Source organism: Electrona antarctica (genome assembly GCF_951216825.1).
Source record: "Electrona antarctica genome assembly, chromosome: 6".
Taxonomy (NCBI): domain Eukaryota; kingdom Metazoa; phylum Chordata; class Actinopteri; order Myctophiformes; family Myctophidae; genus Electrona; species Electrona antarctica.
Genome location: NC_136811.1, coordinates 11989723 through 12007222, shown reverse-complemented (window position 1 = coordinate 12007222; position 17500 = coordinate 11989723). Strand labels below are relative to the sequence as shown.

At 44.3% G+C, this 17500-nt stretch overlaps 1 protein-coding gene across 1 annotated transcript in view; it reads left to right on the top strand.

Moving 5' to 3' along the window:
- The window catches only part of pitpnc1b (phosphatidylinositol transfer protein cytoplasmic 1b), a gene marked incomplete at its 5' end in the record, with an annotated part of 81248 nt that overhangs the window by 37201 nt on the left and 26547 nt on the right, over positions 1–17500 (top strand). Inside the window, one exon of the mRNA XM_079503632.1 lies at positions 10950–10977. Within this exon, the coding sequence (XP_079359758.1) occupies positions 10950–10977 (28 nt within the window). The remainder of the gene's footprint in view (positions 1–10949; positions 10978–17500) is intronic.

The following is a 17500-nucleotide window of genomic DNA, read 5'->3' as shown; positions in this document are numbered from 1 at the left end:
AATGCTGTTTAGCCCCAAACAGAGAGCACACTGCAGTGGCAATACACCTCGAGGCACAGCGACTGAACCAAAACTATGTACTCTACAGTCTCAGTAAACAAACATTGGAAAAAAATAAGCAAGCTGCCACAGGCAGACCTGGCTAAAGACGAGGTGGAAACTGAGCCGCACTTTGTAACCCCAAGCTGTACCAAGACGTGGCAGACACACATGCTTTGTAGCTGCCATCAGAGTACGGGAGATCATTTTGTAATAAGCTGATTTCATGATTTCATGTTGTACGAGATTCTAAAAATGTCTTCTACATCCTGACAGTTTTCTGAAAAAGCTATGTTTCTATGTCAGTCGTTCTTCGATTTAAAAAAAATAGCAGACCTACAAGCTCGTAGCGCGCCACTCGGTGGCGCGCTATGAGCTTGTAGATCTTCTATTTTTCAATAGCTAAAGCATAACATAATGCTAACACCAAAAGGGGTTCCCGCCCAAAATGGGTTAATAGGTGAAGATCTGAATTGAGACATCTCAAAGGTGCAACCACAGAGTTAATTGTTTGTATTGTATTTTGTGTTTGTTCCCTTGTGATCATTCGTCGTTTGTAACAACCGAATACATTTTGTTTTTGTGTTTATTCAGTTCCCGCGGCATTTGGAGGCATTAAAAGCTGCACTACAGTATTATGTGCTATGGATTTGAACCCTGGTCTCTTGCGAAAGTTTTTTTTACCATATAGAGCCTGCCTGCTTGAAATTTGACCTTGAGGTCAAAATTTGTGTCAAACCAGAAACAGGATGATGTCAAAGGCCACGTCTCACGGACACAGGATCTAAATGTCTCAATAGCAGGGAGACCAATAACCGCCTCAATTGTGTACGGTGTATTGTAATTAAAATACTCTACCATACAGCTTGGACAAAATCACATTTTATTCTTAAAGAAAAAAGTGACTCCCAATGCCGTGGGAACTGAACACAAAAAACAAATACGCAAATGTATTCAGTTGTAACAAACATTCTCATGAAACATAATTAAGTGAACGAACACTAAATGCAATAATAAAATATTTAACAATTAACTGCCTCAGCTGATGGAACTTGGGGGGGAATTAGATTAGCTTCACCTTTTGAAAACACGACTAAGAACTAAGGAAACCTGTGCAGTCCAAGAGAGGTGCGCGCACACACACACACACACACACGCATCCCAAAATAACATCGACGGCACGTGGCCTGGATTAAAAGAACACGCGACGCCGACGAAAAGATATCCGTCTTTAAAAAGCTCCCAGAATAACTTCATTAGATCCAGAGTACAAAGAGTCTCGACCTACTGAGGTCTGCTTCTTCTTCGTCATCTATACTACAGTCATGTTTGTACCTGGTAGAAGACCATCTGTAGGTCGCACCGTTGTACTACTCAGATCATAATGAATTATTATTTATTCTGGGAGCTTTTTGAACCCATTCAAGCCGGGAAAGCAGCCGTGTCAAAAGTTGTAAATATAATTATAGCGATCATTTTAACCACTTTCAAAAACATAATTTTATACTTTGGCTATAGTCAAGAAGAGGCAGATCTATACAAGCTCATAGCACGTCATCTTCGTGCTGTGTGCTTCCTTCGTGCCAAGCTATATGAGCTTGTAGATCGAATCTTTGCTTCTGGGGGTCTTTTGGCATAACAATGTTGAGAAAACAATTAGGATTTAGGCCTCGGGTCTTAATGTGTGAGAGATTCTTATCTTCCTCTCAGCTAATAATGATGAAACGCCCCGTCAGTGTTGTTTTTGGCAGCAAATTTTGATTTTAGTTTTAGTCATAGTCTCTTGAATAGTTTTTATTTAGTTTTAGTCACATTTTAGTCACCTGGAATGTTTTAGTGTTAGTCTAGAGCCCAGTCAGAGCCCAGTCGACTAAATATCATACGATTTTAGTCGACTAAATCTACAGTTGATTTAGTCGAACAAAATGTATTTTGGCGGGCCTTGATGCCGTCCTAATGACCCACAACGCGTTGCAGTGCGACACGTTGTGAGCTTGTAGATCTGCTATTTTCAGCATGCAACTAATTTTAAAATGACTTATACTGGATCTCTTGTCCACTAGTCCCTTCCTACAATTTTAGTCTAGTTTTTATTTGTTGACGAAATTGTCAATATATTTAGACTTAGTTTTAGCATAGCATAGTTTTTTTATTTATTTTTGTTTTTTTTATCCCACAATTTTGTAACCCATTTTTCACCCCTGTGTCAATTATCCAATGTGATCCTGGGCTCTACACACCCTCCGCCAACCTAGACCCCATATATGGGGGACATGGGGAGAGCAACGGACTTGAACTCATGCTTCCTTCATGTCCAAGTTGCTCCTTTACACCTGACAGGGGAGAGTTTCCCTGGTTGGACGTAGCGCGTGGAAGGAACACGTTATTTCAACCAGTTCCTTTCCCCTCCATCAGGCGCCCCGGCTGGTCAGGGGGAGGCAGTTTAGGGAACCAGAATTACTGCATGTTTTTTGTCCCTGGCAAAAAATATGCAGTAATTCCCCCGGCTGGTCAGGGGGAGGCAGTTTAGGGAACCAGAATTACTGCATGTTTTTTGTCTCCCCATGACCCTAGGGGACACGGGGAGAACATGCAAACTCCACACAGAAAGGCCCTTTCGCCAACCCCGCCTCGGGTATGGGCACTGATGACGCGGAGGAGGAAACACGCCGCCAGCACCCACAGCGTCTCGAGCGGGAATCGAACCCAGGACCTTCTAGCTGTGAGGCGACAGCACTACCAACTGTGCCACCGTGCCCCCCATAGCGTTTTTTCGTCAGTGGAAAAGGGTAGTCGGCAAACATTTTTCGTCTTAGTTTTAGTCGACGAAATCAACACTGCGTGCCGTACAATCTGCTGCATGGGTGTAGTATATATACAGCCATGTGCAAACACAGCTCTAACGTGATTTGTGAGCTGTTGTGACAGGAGGAGGACGTCCTGTGGAATACTGTAACCCACCATAAAGACTACACTGATCATTATTTCTGCACTGTACTGATCTCACTACTGAGTGCATGCTGTAGCACTACTGTACACACACACACACACACACACACACCAGCGCTATATGATTTTAATACATTTTAACTATTGCTGCTATTTTCTATCTTAAAGGTATATTCAGTGATTTCACCTAATTCAAATATCACTTCTTTCTTTCTTTGTTTTGTTGTGATAATCGTCCTTACTGTAGAGTGTGCTGACCATATGTAAGGAGTTCCTCCCTGTCCCCAGAAACAACCCTAGGTTTCATTTTGACTAGGTGGCCCAGCCTTCATCGAATCAAGATAGAGAGGGGCCTTCCGCCAATCATGTTGTAGAGTGTGCTGACCATATAAGGAGTTCCTCCCTGTCCCCAGATAACCCCTGGGGTAAAACAAAAACCGTAGGTTTCATTTTGACTAGGTGGCCCAGCTTTCATCGAATCAAGATAGAGAGGGGCCTTCCGCCAATCATGTTGTAGAGTGTGCTGACCATATAAGGAGTTCCTCCCTGTCCCCAGATAACCCCTGGGGTAAAAGAAAACCCTTAGGTTTCATTTTGACTAGGTGGCCCAGCCTTCATCGAATCAAGATAGAGAGGGGCCTTCCGCCAATCGTGATCGAACGCGGGCAGGCCTTGGTGTGCGTGCTGTTGGCCTGTTGCGTGTCCCCCCACTCACTGTAGTGCGTGTATGTGCACACGTGTTTCCGGGGCAAATCACTGAATGCTCACTTACACACGCTACACACTTCATGCATTCTAAACAGTCAAAACAATGTGAACACGTACAGCTCTTGTATTCACACTTCTTTATTCTATTGTCACTGTAAACACATTGCTTCCTTCTGTTGTAATTGTAGAAACATTTCTGAAGTCTCGATTGTTTTCATTCCACACAGCATGCTTTGGCAATGTCTATGTCAATACAGTCTCTTTGAATTGGACTGAATGGACTTGAAAGGAATTGAGTTGAAGAAGGGAGTGACAGACAGACAGACAGACAGACAGACAGACAGACAGACCAGGGACGTGGTGGGCCCATAATTCAGCCCGGGAAGTGGAATTGCAGAGGCCCTCTAGGCGCGAGGCCGAAAGCCGCGTGCCGTCTGTATCAAGGGCGTGCAAGCGCATTTTAGGTCACTTTAGGTCCTACAGTGACCTAAAATCATTGTCCATGGATGTCATGTTTATACCTGCCGCAGAAGATAGTGCTTCATTGTTTTACACAAAAGGTTTTTTTTTTTAATTAAATGTGATTTTTTTCTTTTTTTATTAATGAAAAAAAACGGCTGGCCAAGACCGGCCTGGACTGGACCGGCCGTTCGGGAGTTGTCCCGAATTTCCCAATGGTCAGCACGTCCCTGAGACAGACAGACAGACAGACAGACAGACAGACAGACAGACAGACAGACAGCTGTGTGATGAGACAACACAGAGGGAGATGGAGTGGGAGCGGTGAGGTGAAACAGGTGAGCGGGGAGGGGGGGTTAAAGTGTAGTAGGCGTGTCAGGGAAGGAGGGACCGGGAGAGAGAGGCGAGGGGTAGAGAGAGAGAGAGAGAGAGAGAGAGAGAGAGAGAGAGAGAGAGAGAGAGAGAGAGAGAGAGAGAGAGAGAGAGAGAGTGTAGACAGGAGGGAACTAGCAAAGGAATTTTTTGAGGAACCGAAAACAGTTGCAGAAGGAGGAGCGGGAGGAGGTGGAGCACAGACAGAGCACATGAGAGAGAGACTGAAAACAAACAGGAAAAGAGAGAGAGAGAGAGAGAGAGAGAGAGAGAGAGAGAGAGAGAGAGAGAGAGAGGGGGGGAAGTGTGTAAGAGCAGGTAGTGTAGAGCAGCTGCAGCTTAATGACCAGTTTCTGCACACAACACAAAGCAAGACTTAAGAAGCAATAGGGAGACAGAGAGAGAGAGAGAGAGAGAGAGAGAGAGAGAGAGAGAGAGAGAGAGAGAGAGAGAGAGTAGGGACAGCCGTTGTTGAACATTGATCCAAGGGGTTTCAGGAGTTCAATTGAGTGCTAGAGAGAGATAGAGACTGGAGCAAAATCACTAGGATTAAGTCGGTGACAAAACGGGAAAAAGCACAAGACAGAGATAGAGATTGAGAGAGACAGAGGGGTGAGGAGGGCAGAAAAACAAGCTTACACACTGCTGGGCTGGCTGACAGCGTGGACTGGACTTGAATGCATGGTCTCACTGACACCAGCGCACAACAACAAAGGAGAAGGAAGAGAGAGAGAGAGAGAGAGAGAGAGAGAGAGGGAGAGAGGGAGAAGTCTTAGTCTGGGGTTAAAGTGCAGCTTCCCAAGCGTGTCTTTATTATGCGACTCAGATACCTGAGTTAGACGCTTATAGACAAGACAGACAGCTGGTCCACAGTCCACACTGTAACGGCACTATGTTGTTGAAGGAATACAGAATATGCATGCCACTGACTGTGGAAGAGGTAAGTGTGTTTGACTTTCCCACACTCACTGCACGGGCACACACACACGCACACACACACACGATAACATAGGGCAGGCCATATCCTGCTAGTAGTGTAACTACATAAAAAAAAACAATGGCAGGCTTTGGTCTTGAATGTGGAACTACATGTTGTTGCATTGTAATCTCAAAGGTCAAAGTGACGATCAAGTGACGATAAGAAAGGATCACCGCAGTACATAGCGGATAGTCAGTTAGGGGCTGGCAGGGTGTGTGTGTGTGTGTGTGCGTGTGTGTGTGTGTGTGTGTGTGTGTGTGTGTGCGCGCGCGCACGCGCACACGCACACATGGGTGCGTGTGGTGACTGGGAGTATACAGCTTGCACGGGCTCCTGCAGTGTGACTCCCAGGTCCTCGTCTGACAGGACCCATAACGAGCAACGATCAACGGAACACCTGGAGAGGCGCATCATAGCCCTGCTGTTGTATCCGAATTATCTCTCCATCTGTCTGCTTTGTTACTATCTAGGGCCCCGCCCCCTGCTCGCTCACACAAACCCGTCGGACTGGTTCGTTGGGGCCTCATTTTGCCCGAGAGGCAAACTTCAATGAGAAAGGGCCGCTTTGCCCTGGAGCTGGGAAAACAAACAGGGGGGAGTTTTCAGGTGGTGGGCTGAAGGGGACACCATTGTAGGACGAGTACCAACGAAGTCGTCCCTTTTATCAACTCGCACCGGGCGTACAGCCGGCAGAGCGGCTCAGCCTGGTGTTACTAAAGCAACCTAAGTAAATTATGCTTAACCTTTTTTCCTAACCTTAACCTCAGTAAAATGGTGCCAAAACCTAACCCTATTCCTATAAACGTAACCCCAGGAAAACCCTACATTTATTTCTAACCTTATTCTCAGTAAAACAAAATAAAGAATACAAGAACCGCCGCACCGAGCGCGGTCGGCGGGAAAAAGTGGGCGAGATGGATTATGGGCGACGGCACCCGTTACCTGTAGCGCATAGGCTACTAAGGAAAGTAAGTACTGTACTTAAAGGGATATTTCACTTTAAAAAAACCTTTTGTGGTCATTTTATCATCTACTCAGGCTCATGTGAACACCCCAGACAGTTTTTAAGTTGCTTGATTCAGTATTTAGATATTTGATATTCATTTTAGCTGCCCCACCCCCTTCCTGCATTGTAACTTCAAACTACATTTAAAAAACCTCACATATTAGAAGAACAATATTAGTCACCAGAAAAAAGGACGGGTGTTCAAGCAATTTAAAAACTGTCTGGGATGTTCACATAAGCCTGAGTAGACGATAAAATGACCAAAAGCTTTTAAAGGAGCATTCAGTGATTTGGAGAAAAAAAAACCCCGGTCCGCCCCGGTAACAAGATGGAACACGCTCTACAGTGGGGTGACGCGCAACAGGCCAACAGCACGCGCACCAAGGCCCGCCCTGCTTGATCCTGATTGGAGGAAGGCCCCCTCTATCCTGATTGGATGAAGGCTTTCTCAACCACCACCAAAGCCAAAACTAGTTTTTTTTTTACCCCTGCGGTTCACTGGGGACAGGGAGGAACTACCGGTAATTATATGGTCAGCACACTCTAAAGTAGGGAGGATTATCACAAAAAAAGAAAAAAAAACGTGATATTTAAATTAAGTGAAATCACTGAAAAGTACAATTTGTAGGTACTTGAGCCTACTTTTACTTGAGCTTTTCCAATTTCCAATACTTCACTACATCTCAGATCCAAATATTGTACTTTTGCTCCACTACATTTATTTGAAAACTGTAATACTAGTAGTGAAAATAACCGATCTACAAGCTTGTCGAGTTTAAAAGTATAAAATATTTTCTAATTTAGGTAAAAAACGATATATATATATATTTTTTAATGTTTTTAAATAATGGAAAATAAAACGTGTAGGAAACAAGAAAAGAAAAAAGGGATATTTCCTTGGGAAACAGCGCTCTGTCTACAGACTCTACACACAACCTGCTGCTGAGTGTCCTTCAGGGAACCAGCTCCTTACCGCACTCCATTAATCCCGGCTGTGACCAACAAAGACAAACAATGTCCCAAAATCGGATTTCGAGTATACGGTCCTAGAGAAAAAACTTTAAACTCCTTAAAGCCAAATTGCCCTTGGACTCGAGCAGTATATCTGGAAGCACAGCCTGACATTTTGAGGCGGGTGGCCATTGTCTGAACATAATTGCTGCGAGTCTGCGACCACAATGAATGAACTCAACCCCATTAGCTCAAATGAAGTGGCCAGTGTGGAAAGAGGAACGTGCCTCTGATGACATGTGATATGCCTGACTGTGTGGTAGTTTGTTTTCGCTGTGGTCTGTCCACACGTGGCAGTTGAGAGCACTGGTTCTCAACATGGAGTCCGGGGACCCCCCCCAGGGGTCATCGGGGAGGTTCCAGGGGGTCCCCAGCTAAATGACTATACTTTGTCTCCATTTGGTCCCCTGGCTAATAAGCCAGACTGAATCAGCCGTTGGCAAAAGAAAATTGCCTGCCGGCGGATTACGGTCTGGAGAGGCTCAATTGTACGCCCATTTCCTACACCAGAGAACTGGTGTGGCCAATCGGGACACGGTATGCAATATGGGCGGGCTTTGGTACAGTGACGTTCAATGCTTGAGACCTTTGACTGACAGTAGCTCTGACCAATTGTGTCAAAGAGAAAATGTTTGAACCCGCCCCCGGGAAACAAGATCCATACACAGCATCTCCAGACTCAAATACCACACGACAGTGTGATTTGAGTCTGGCTTATTAGCCAGGCTACAAGCTGTCAGCTTCTCTCTCACTGTCAGCAACTCTCTCATTGAGAGTCGCAATGTCCGACTTGCGTCGCCAACTTGTAGATCAGTATTTTTGGAAAATATGTGAACCCTTTGGAATATTTTGAAAATATTTCCCGCTGCTAAATACACAGGGGTCATTGACATGAAAACGTTTGAGAAGCACCAAGTTAGAGGACAGTGTATAACGTAGTGTTGTTTTTTTGTTGTTTTTTTTACCAAATTTTATACCACGATTTTGTAACCCATTTTTTTCACCCGGTGCCAATTGCCTAAGATGCATCCTTCCTGCGTGCTACACACGGAGAGCCCCGAACTGAGCTCATGCTTCCTTCAATGCATGAGGACTGGAGAGTGAGCAGGCCGCTTCTCATCACCTGGGGGGGAAGTTCCTCCGGTAGGACCTACAGTATAGCGTGTGGCAGGAACACGTTATTCCAACCCGTTCCGTTGAGTATAACGTATCGAAAAAAAGGTCGAAAAAAAGGCTTCTAAATTCTAACATTTTTCTGAAAAACCTGTGTTTCTATGTCAGTGGCGCTCAACCTTTTTCATGTCAAGGACCCCCAAAATTATATGTATTTGGCCACCGAACCCCATCTGAAAATATGTTGTTTCAGGGACTTCCCATGAAGCAAAGATTTGAGTTAAAAACGTTCGCTCTGAAAGAATATATATTCAAAGATTTGCACCACATTTTCAAGACTTTTCAAAAATAGCAGACCTACAAGCTCGTAGCGCGGCACTCGGTGCCGCGCTATGAGCTTGTAGATCTGCTATTTTTCAATAGCTAAATTAAAACACCAAAAGGGGTTCCCGCCCCAAAATGGGTTAAACGAGTGAGACGGTTTGATTGTACCGATCGCTTCAAACTGGTTTCATTTGTCACTCACTCAAACAAGTACAGTATGTGCAGTGAAATGTCAGCGTGACCTGATGTGCCACACACTGTGCCAACTGCCAACAACAAATTATATAACAAGACACAGTATGACTGATAACAGATTACAATACAAGTGAACCACTTTCAACTTCATGGCCTCTCTCATTTGGGCAGGCCATTAGGCAACCAATTCCCTAGATTGATTTGTTCATTCACGTTTAGAGTAGCCGATAATCTCTCTTTCTTTTTTCGTATACCCATTTTTGTCCCAATCTTGTCATCATGCCAATGAATTCCTCCCCGTTCATTTCTGTGCTGCCACTGCGGTCGTATACCCTACTGGCTTCAACTGCCAGTGAGGAGTCCTCACCGCGAGGCCATAGCGCGCCATCCGTCCTATACTCCTCCCGCTGAACATTCCTTGCCGACGAGGCACCGTGCCGGCCCGTAGGAGTTGCTAGGCCTCACTCAGATCTTTACTGCATTGCTGTATGCTTGTTGGATGAATGTTGTGTAGTGTCATGGCCGCCCCAATGCATTTCCAATGGGAGTCACATGGTTTGACACAACATTTGTGTTGTATGAGGGGGAGGGGGCGCAGTCGAAACACAGCCGAAAGCCATACAACAGCTTGTAGTCCAAAATGTGGACTACAAACCATGTGACTTCCATTGGAAATGCATTGGGGCGGCCATGACACTACACAACATTGATCCAACAAGCATACAGCAATGCAGTAAAGGTCTGAGTGAGGCCCTAGTGCGACGCCAAAGACTATTCCTTGCAAGACAAAAGTGTAGAAAAGTAGTAAAAGTAAAAGTAAAACGTAAAAACATTGTTACCAAGGGTCCAGGGACCCTCTATACACTACGTGAAAAGAGGAGTTAACAGGCAATTATGGGCACTGGATATGCCTGTAAACCTCAAGTTTAGCGGGCATATACAGTAATATACGGTAATATATGGTACATTACGGGAGTTTACCGGAGTCTGTTGGTAAGTTTAACGGGAGTTTCCTGTAATATACACATCCGTATTCCATGCTTTTTGCGCAGTGATACGTTCCTTGGGGGGGGTTCCAAATGGACCCTTACAGGTCTGTATCTCTGCATGAGAGTTATGGGGGTCTTTGAAATGAGAACTGAGCTCCAGAGCCGCACACGCCCCCAGGCTGCCCCTATAAGTTCAATATGCCGCCCTGAGCGCTGTCTCTCTCTAATGAGCTTTCTAAAAAGAGAGCGAGGAGAGACAACAGTTAGTGGGAAGTCCTGTATGACTGCTTATGGCATTCAGGCCGGACGTCGAAATTTAAAAAAAAAGTTTTCTAAATCATGACAATTTTCTGAAAGATTTGAGGCACATTTTAACGATTTTTCAAAAATAGCAGACCTACAAGTTCATAGCGCGCCACTCGGTGGCGCGCTATGAGCTTGTAGATCTGCTATTTTTCAATAGCTAAAGTTTAACGTAACGCTTAAAACACCAAAAGGGGTTCCCGCCCAGAATGAAGTAATTACTCTGCAATATAATCACACAATAGAATGCATATAACTATAATGATACAGTGTTATCAATAATGCATTTTAATATATTATTATTTATTTCCGTTCTGTGGGGGGGAAACATTTTAAAGCTTAACGTGCCACATAGCTTCTGCAATGATCTTTTCTTTAAGAAGTCTATTTAAATTCGGCGTCATTAGGCTCATTTGCTTCTGTTCTATATCCCCCCTAAAGCAATTGGGTTGTCTCGCTGATTATACAAAGCACATTGTCTAACTGATGTCTAACTTTGCAGAGACACGTTCGCCAACGCAGCTGTCAGTGTGAGACAACCCTTTTCCGTTCCTGTCGGTGCCGATTTCCGTCTTCGTTATTGCATTACCACAAAGTGGAAAAAGTTAAATATGGCTTAGAATCTAGAGATGGTTGGTTAATGTATATTTTATAATAGTAATCTGAGTCAGCATTGATTAACGCTGTCACATAATTGTAGCATAGAGTAAAACGTACATTATATTTGCTTCTGAGATGTAGTGTATATAGAGTGTAAGAAATTGAAACACTGAAAAGTAAAGTAAAAGTACCTCAGTTGGTACTTTGTACAGCACTTGAGCAGGGACAAATTAGCCATTGGGCCAGTGGGGTCGTGGCCCAGGGGCCCTTGGCTCTCAGGGGCCCTTCAGAGAAACTGGACTGCGCGGTAATAGCTTTGATGCCCTAAAAAGGGCTCCTGGGGCCCTTCATTGGCAATTGATTTAGTTAAATTTAGGTAAAAAAGATGATTAAAAACACGGAAAATCACGAAAATGTGCGCGCACTCGTGCTATGGGGGCCCTGCAAAACGTACTGGCCCAGGGGCCATCGTGGGAGTTAATCCGTCCCTGCACTTGAGTCAATGTTACTTCCCTGTGTGTCTGGGTGCTTCTGTCTGTCTGTGTTCCAGAGAGATAATTCACATCATCAGTGGTATTTACACAGAGCTGGAGAGTCTGAGATCATTAGAACAACATGTGACGTGAACGCTGACTCATTGTTTGATGTGAAAACATCCCTCAAATCCTCACTGCTGACGATCAGTCATGATAATAACACAAAGACAAGCACATTAATGTGCGTAGTGTGCTACGTAAAGCGCACACACACACACACACACACACACACACACACACACACACACACACACACACACACACACACACACACACACACACACACACACACACACACACACACACACACACACACACACACACACACACACACACACACACACACACACACACACACACACACGTTGGCTTCGTATATATAGCACCTGACAAAGCCGACACGCGTCGTGCAAATAAAAGCTGAAATTAAGCATTAGGTCCTTTTCAACAAGCCTCTTTAGAGTGTGCGGCCGCTATATATATATATATATATATATATATATATATATATATCACATACTTGCATTAGTATTTAAAAACAAAAGTAAAGCATTAAACATTAAAAGACGGCGTTAAAAAACACATACTGTACAACACGAAGAGAAAAGTGTACATGTAGCAGTAGTAGTAGATGTCCTTTGTCCTCATAGTGTGGATGTTAGCATCACACACACACACACACACACACACACACACACACACACACACACACACACACACACACACACACACACACACACACACACACACACACACACACACACACACACACACACACACACACACACACACACACACACACAGGATCAGCCATGGGTATATGCCAATATACCCATGGTATATACAAAGCCAAAGCTTTGTATACAATATGCAATATGCCAAAGCTGTCCTTACATTATCCATCATTAATTTATTATTATCTAATGCAGGGGTTCTCAACGTTTTTGGCTGCATGGGGACCCCCGGAAATGCTTTGGCCATGTATTTTTTTCCACCCTAAAACATGATCATCAGGTATTATTATAATATAAGGAGGAAGAACTTTTTCCAAAAAGTGTACAGTATTTGTTAAAATCAGTATGCCTGGTTTGCCTGGTGGGTGGTGATGGGTGGTGATCCACCTGAACTGAAGCCGCACCCACAGCTGTAGTTGTATGATAAAGGGGGAGGGGTTAGGGGAGGGGCTGATAGTGTGATGTCACTATATTACTGTTTATTTCATTGGCCCGTTTGACTCAAGGGTTCAGCCCAAGGGGCCAGTGAGGCGCTCCAACGTTGAAGCTCTGGGCCCTAGTGGTAAGAGGAAGGACTGCAGGCGGACCCGTCCACGGACACATAGGACCATCACTCCCTACGTCACCCATACGTCACCCCGGACCTCAATTTTGAGGGAGGAGGTACTTCCGGCAGTCTTCCGGGTGCTTCAAAACGCCACTGAGCAACTGCATCGAAATGAATAGTTTGGGGGCGGGGCTAGTGCTCCAGTTCGGTCTCTATCCTTTATATACTCTATGGTTCAGCCTCCAGGAAGAAACCCTAAATACAAAGTTAATACACCATTGCACATAAAAACGACTCCAGGGTGTCTAATGAAGTACTGTCACCTCATAGACACATGAAAAACTGAGAAATTGTGGCACTCCATTCCAAGCCATTCAGTTGCAAAATAGGAAAAATTGAAAATAATTTTGGGACCCCCCCAGAATAATTTGGCGACCCCCCCCCCCCCGAGGGATCGCGACCCACGGGTTGAGAACCCCTGATCTAACGCTAGAACTAAACTCAATACCTCACACTCACATACATACATTGTTGCCTCGACCCCCCTCGATCAAATCTCTTCTCCGAAAATAGCCAATACCGAGACACAGATTAGTGACGCTATAGGGTTCAAGTGGTTATAATCATTTTCGGTCAAAGTCTGTGTCAGCAACCCTGCCGTGATCCGTGTTATCTCGCTCATGAGCACACGTCAAACACAACGGACCGTAAAACCTGAGTGTCCTGGCCTCCCTGCGTGGGTCCTTTTGTTAGCACAGACATGGGCAAACATCGTCAAGTGGCGATGATGGCCTGCATGTTTTCCGGATTTCTCAACCTGTTGGCTTATCAGCGCCCTGTCAGCGGAATGCAGCGGTGGAGCGGAAATATACAGCGAGTACAGACTACCTGTCGGGAACAGACCGAATATTTCCATATTCTAACGTCACAACGTGTGGTGTTTTTTCATAAATTAATGCTCTACTTCAGTGGCGTGCACAGATAGACACTAGGGGGTGCTAGAGCACCCCCTGCCCTTTTGGCAATGTGCCCTTTTGAAAAAAACAAAAAACAAACATTTTTTTTCCTTTTTTTTTTTTGGGATTTTTCAAAAATAGCAGACCTACAAGCTCGTAGCGCGCCACTCGGTGGCGCGCTATGAGCTTGTAGATCTGCTATTTTTCAATAGCTAAAGCATAACATAATGCTAACACCAAAAGGGGTTCCCGCCCAAAATGGATTAAGGCAACCGGCCGGTTCCACGCGCTGCACAAGGTGCCCTTTTTTAACTTGAGCACCTGCCCCTCTAAATGTCTGTGCACGCCACTGCTCTACTTGATATAATCTGAGTTCCCAGAAGTTTTCGCCACAAATGAGAGGGGAGAGGAAACATACTTCATCATTCTACGGCATCACACAAAGGCATCAAAAGTAGAAGATCTAGAAGTTTGAAACGCACATCAGGTTTCCACCCGACAGTGATGAGGATTATAGTTCTGCGATTATAAGAAAAATGAGAAATTATACACAGTAGCCGTCATTGGAAAATATTTCAGAATGTAGGACTTTAGGCCACATGTGTTAGTATAAATTATCCTGATCAGCCATGTGAAAATTATCAGCGGACACAGCCAGTGCACGCACGCACGCACGCACGCACGCACGCACGCACGCACGCACAAAGAGACAGAAAGACAGGGGGGTGTGAAGGCATGATCTGGAAACTAACTGTTTTGGACATGATGAGGTTTCAGACGATTTACCATGGGGGTCATTTCCATCAATATTTATTTTTTGCCAAATATGCAAAACAAGAAATCAGTATAAATATTACCAGAAGGCCTCTAGCCCTGAATGTAGCCTATAATGGACTCCTGATAGTGTCTACTCTATTCCACTGCGCTATACACATTCTAAATCAAATCATTTATCAAATAAATAAAAATAAATGTATTTATGGCCTTGGGCGGGGGGGTGGGGAGCCCATCACAGCACATCACAGCATGTTGTGTGCTTGTATATGCCCGAAGTTGGGATGTCATGATTAAAGTGGTTAGCTATATACTGTACTTTAGAAAACCTGGAGTCTGGGAAGTTATCCACTGTATACTGGCAGGTGGCAGTCCTGAGAGACACTTTTCTTTGTGACCACGTTTCGGCTATCTAGCCTTCATCAGTTTAAAGGCTGGGATAGCCGAAACGTTGGTCTATTTATTCACCATGCAAGAATAAAAACTAAAGCAGTTCTTGGTCCCAGCCAGCACGCCAACGTGGGTCCCATGTGGTTTAGAGGTGGGCTACCTATGTGGGAGCCAGGTGGGATAACCATATGGGACCCATATAGAAATGTCAGCGGTGCGACCCGTCACCGTTAATTCTAGTCCTGGGAGACAGGCATTAGATGTGGCATCATGGTCCAAGTATACTCCGTGGGATTTCAATAATTGGGTCTCATCGGTACACAGACAGTACGTGCTTCCTGCATGTTGCATTGCAGGAGCAAAAGGGCCATACTTGAGGACTTGAGGATTAAGTTCTACCAGCTAAGCTAGTTTTAAACAGTTGTGGTTTCCATTAAGGTGAACAGGTTGTCGTCTATATATGTTGATGGGAAAGTCTAACAGAAGAACAACAGGAAACGATTGAGAGTGAGAACATCTATAATTAGGTACAGTGCATGATGAGTGATTAATGAGAATGACAGGATTGGAACTGGAAGGCACGCAGTGGCACCGCCACAGTAGTTTGATACAAAGCAGTGATGTTGTTTTTGGCAGCAAATTTTGATTTTAGTTTTAGTTTCCGTCACAAGCTGACAAGCTCACAACGCGTCGCGCTGCGACGCGTTGTGGGCTTGTAGATCGGCTATTTTCAGCATGCAACTTATTGTAAAATGACTTATACTGGATCTGGATCTCTTGTCCACTAGTCTCTTCCTAACATTTTAGTCTAGTTAGTTTTTATTTGTTGACGAAATTGTCAATATATTTAGTCTTAGTTTTAGTCGTCATAGCTTAGTTTACATTTAGTTTTTATTCAGTTTTCGCCAGTGGAAAAAGGTAGTCGACGAACATTTTTTTGTCATAGTAATAGTCGACGAAAACAACACAGAAGTGTTATAATTAGGCATGTCCCGATACCGATACTTGTATCGGAATGCCCTCCGATATGCCCTTATTTGGTCATATCGGAATCGGCAAGTACGCCCCGCACTAATCCGATACCACATTTTATTTAATCATGTGATGCGCACAGCACGGTGAGACGGGGCCGCCAGTATTGAAAACGCGCATCTCCAACCGTAGGCTTTGCCGACGTGCGAATGGGGGACAATTTAAAACAAAGGCGGCTTGCTGTAGTTTGCGACTAACATAAATTTGCATGCACAAGGGCTGCCAAGTAGGCTATCTTTTGTTGTTTTTCTTTTCTTCGAAGTTAGACTGGACAAACTACACTCTAAACTGACACTCATGGTAACTTGCGCCGTGGGTGGAACGGGTGGAAAAGTTTGGTTACATTTGAAAAGAGGGGAGCTAAATGCAATAATGTAGCACAGTTGTTAACTTAATAAGTAGGCTACATGCACAAAAGGGAACATTTCGACAATGCATAGGCATCTGTCAATAATGCATTGTATTAAACCCAAATGTATCGCATTTGGGTTTAATACAACTCTGTGCATGTCTGCACCGAGTCGAAACACGTACGGGAGCCGTCAGCTGCTGCAGCGAAACAACAATCCACGTCCACCCAAGGCATGCGTGTTTGCTAAGACTCCGTTGCCATCATTCATAATCAAATCCGTTTGGGAAACTCAAAACTCCCTGCCAAAGTTATAATAATAATTCGACTTCTCAGTCTATCGTTGCCGAAAAGGCAGATATACAAGCTCACAACGCGGTGCAACCAGACGCAGTGCGAGCTTGTAGAATGGCTATTTTTGGTGCGTGACGCTGTCGTTACGAGGACGTATACATACGCTTTTAAAGTGACGGTACACAATTAACTCTGTTAGAAAAGTATGTATTGTATTTCAAGACCCAGTAGTAAAATGTAGTGCAAGGGATGTTTTGGTTGGTTAAAACAGAAAAGTGTGTGTGTGTGTGTGTGTGTGTGTGTGTGTGTGTGTGTGTGTGCAAAGGTGGAACATCACCAGGCTAAACTTCACGTTATTCTACGTGATAACGCAAACATGTACTTTACACTTTTTTTTAAAAAGCACTGGTATCGGTATTCAGGTATCGGTATCGGCCTAACACAGAAATTGTTGGATCGGAAACGAAAAAAGTGTATCGGGACATCCCTAGTTATAATAGTTGACAAACACTTTCTCTCAACTAGTAAATCAGCCGTTACGTGTCCAGTTCTGCCCTCTCTCCTCTGCCTTGGTGCTCCTTCTAAACAGATGACATGCCATTCTGCTTTGCTCTATTCCTGCACCATTTGTCACTGTGGTCACTCACACACACACACACCATTGACTTTAATTGTTTCATTGTCTGACTGACACACCATACATTCCAATAATCCATTGTCTTAATACATAATAAATAAATATAAATCCACAAAGGGATTGAACGCACACATACAGGTACCACATACAATACCACTAATCTCCTGCAACATAGTAAACTATAATATTAACTATTATCCATTT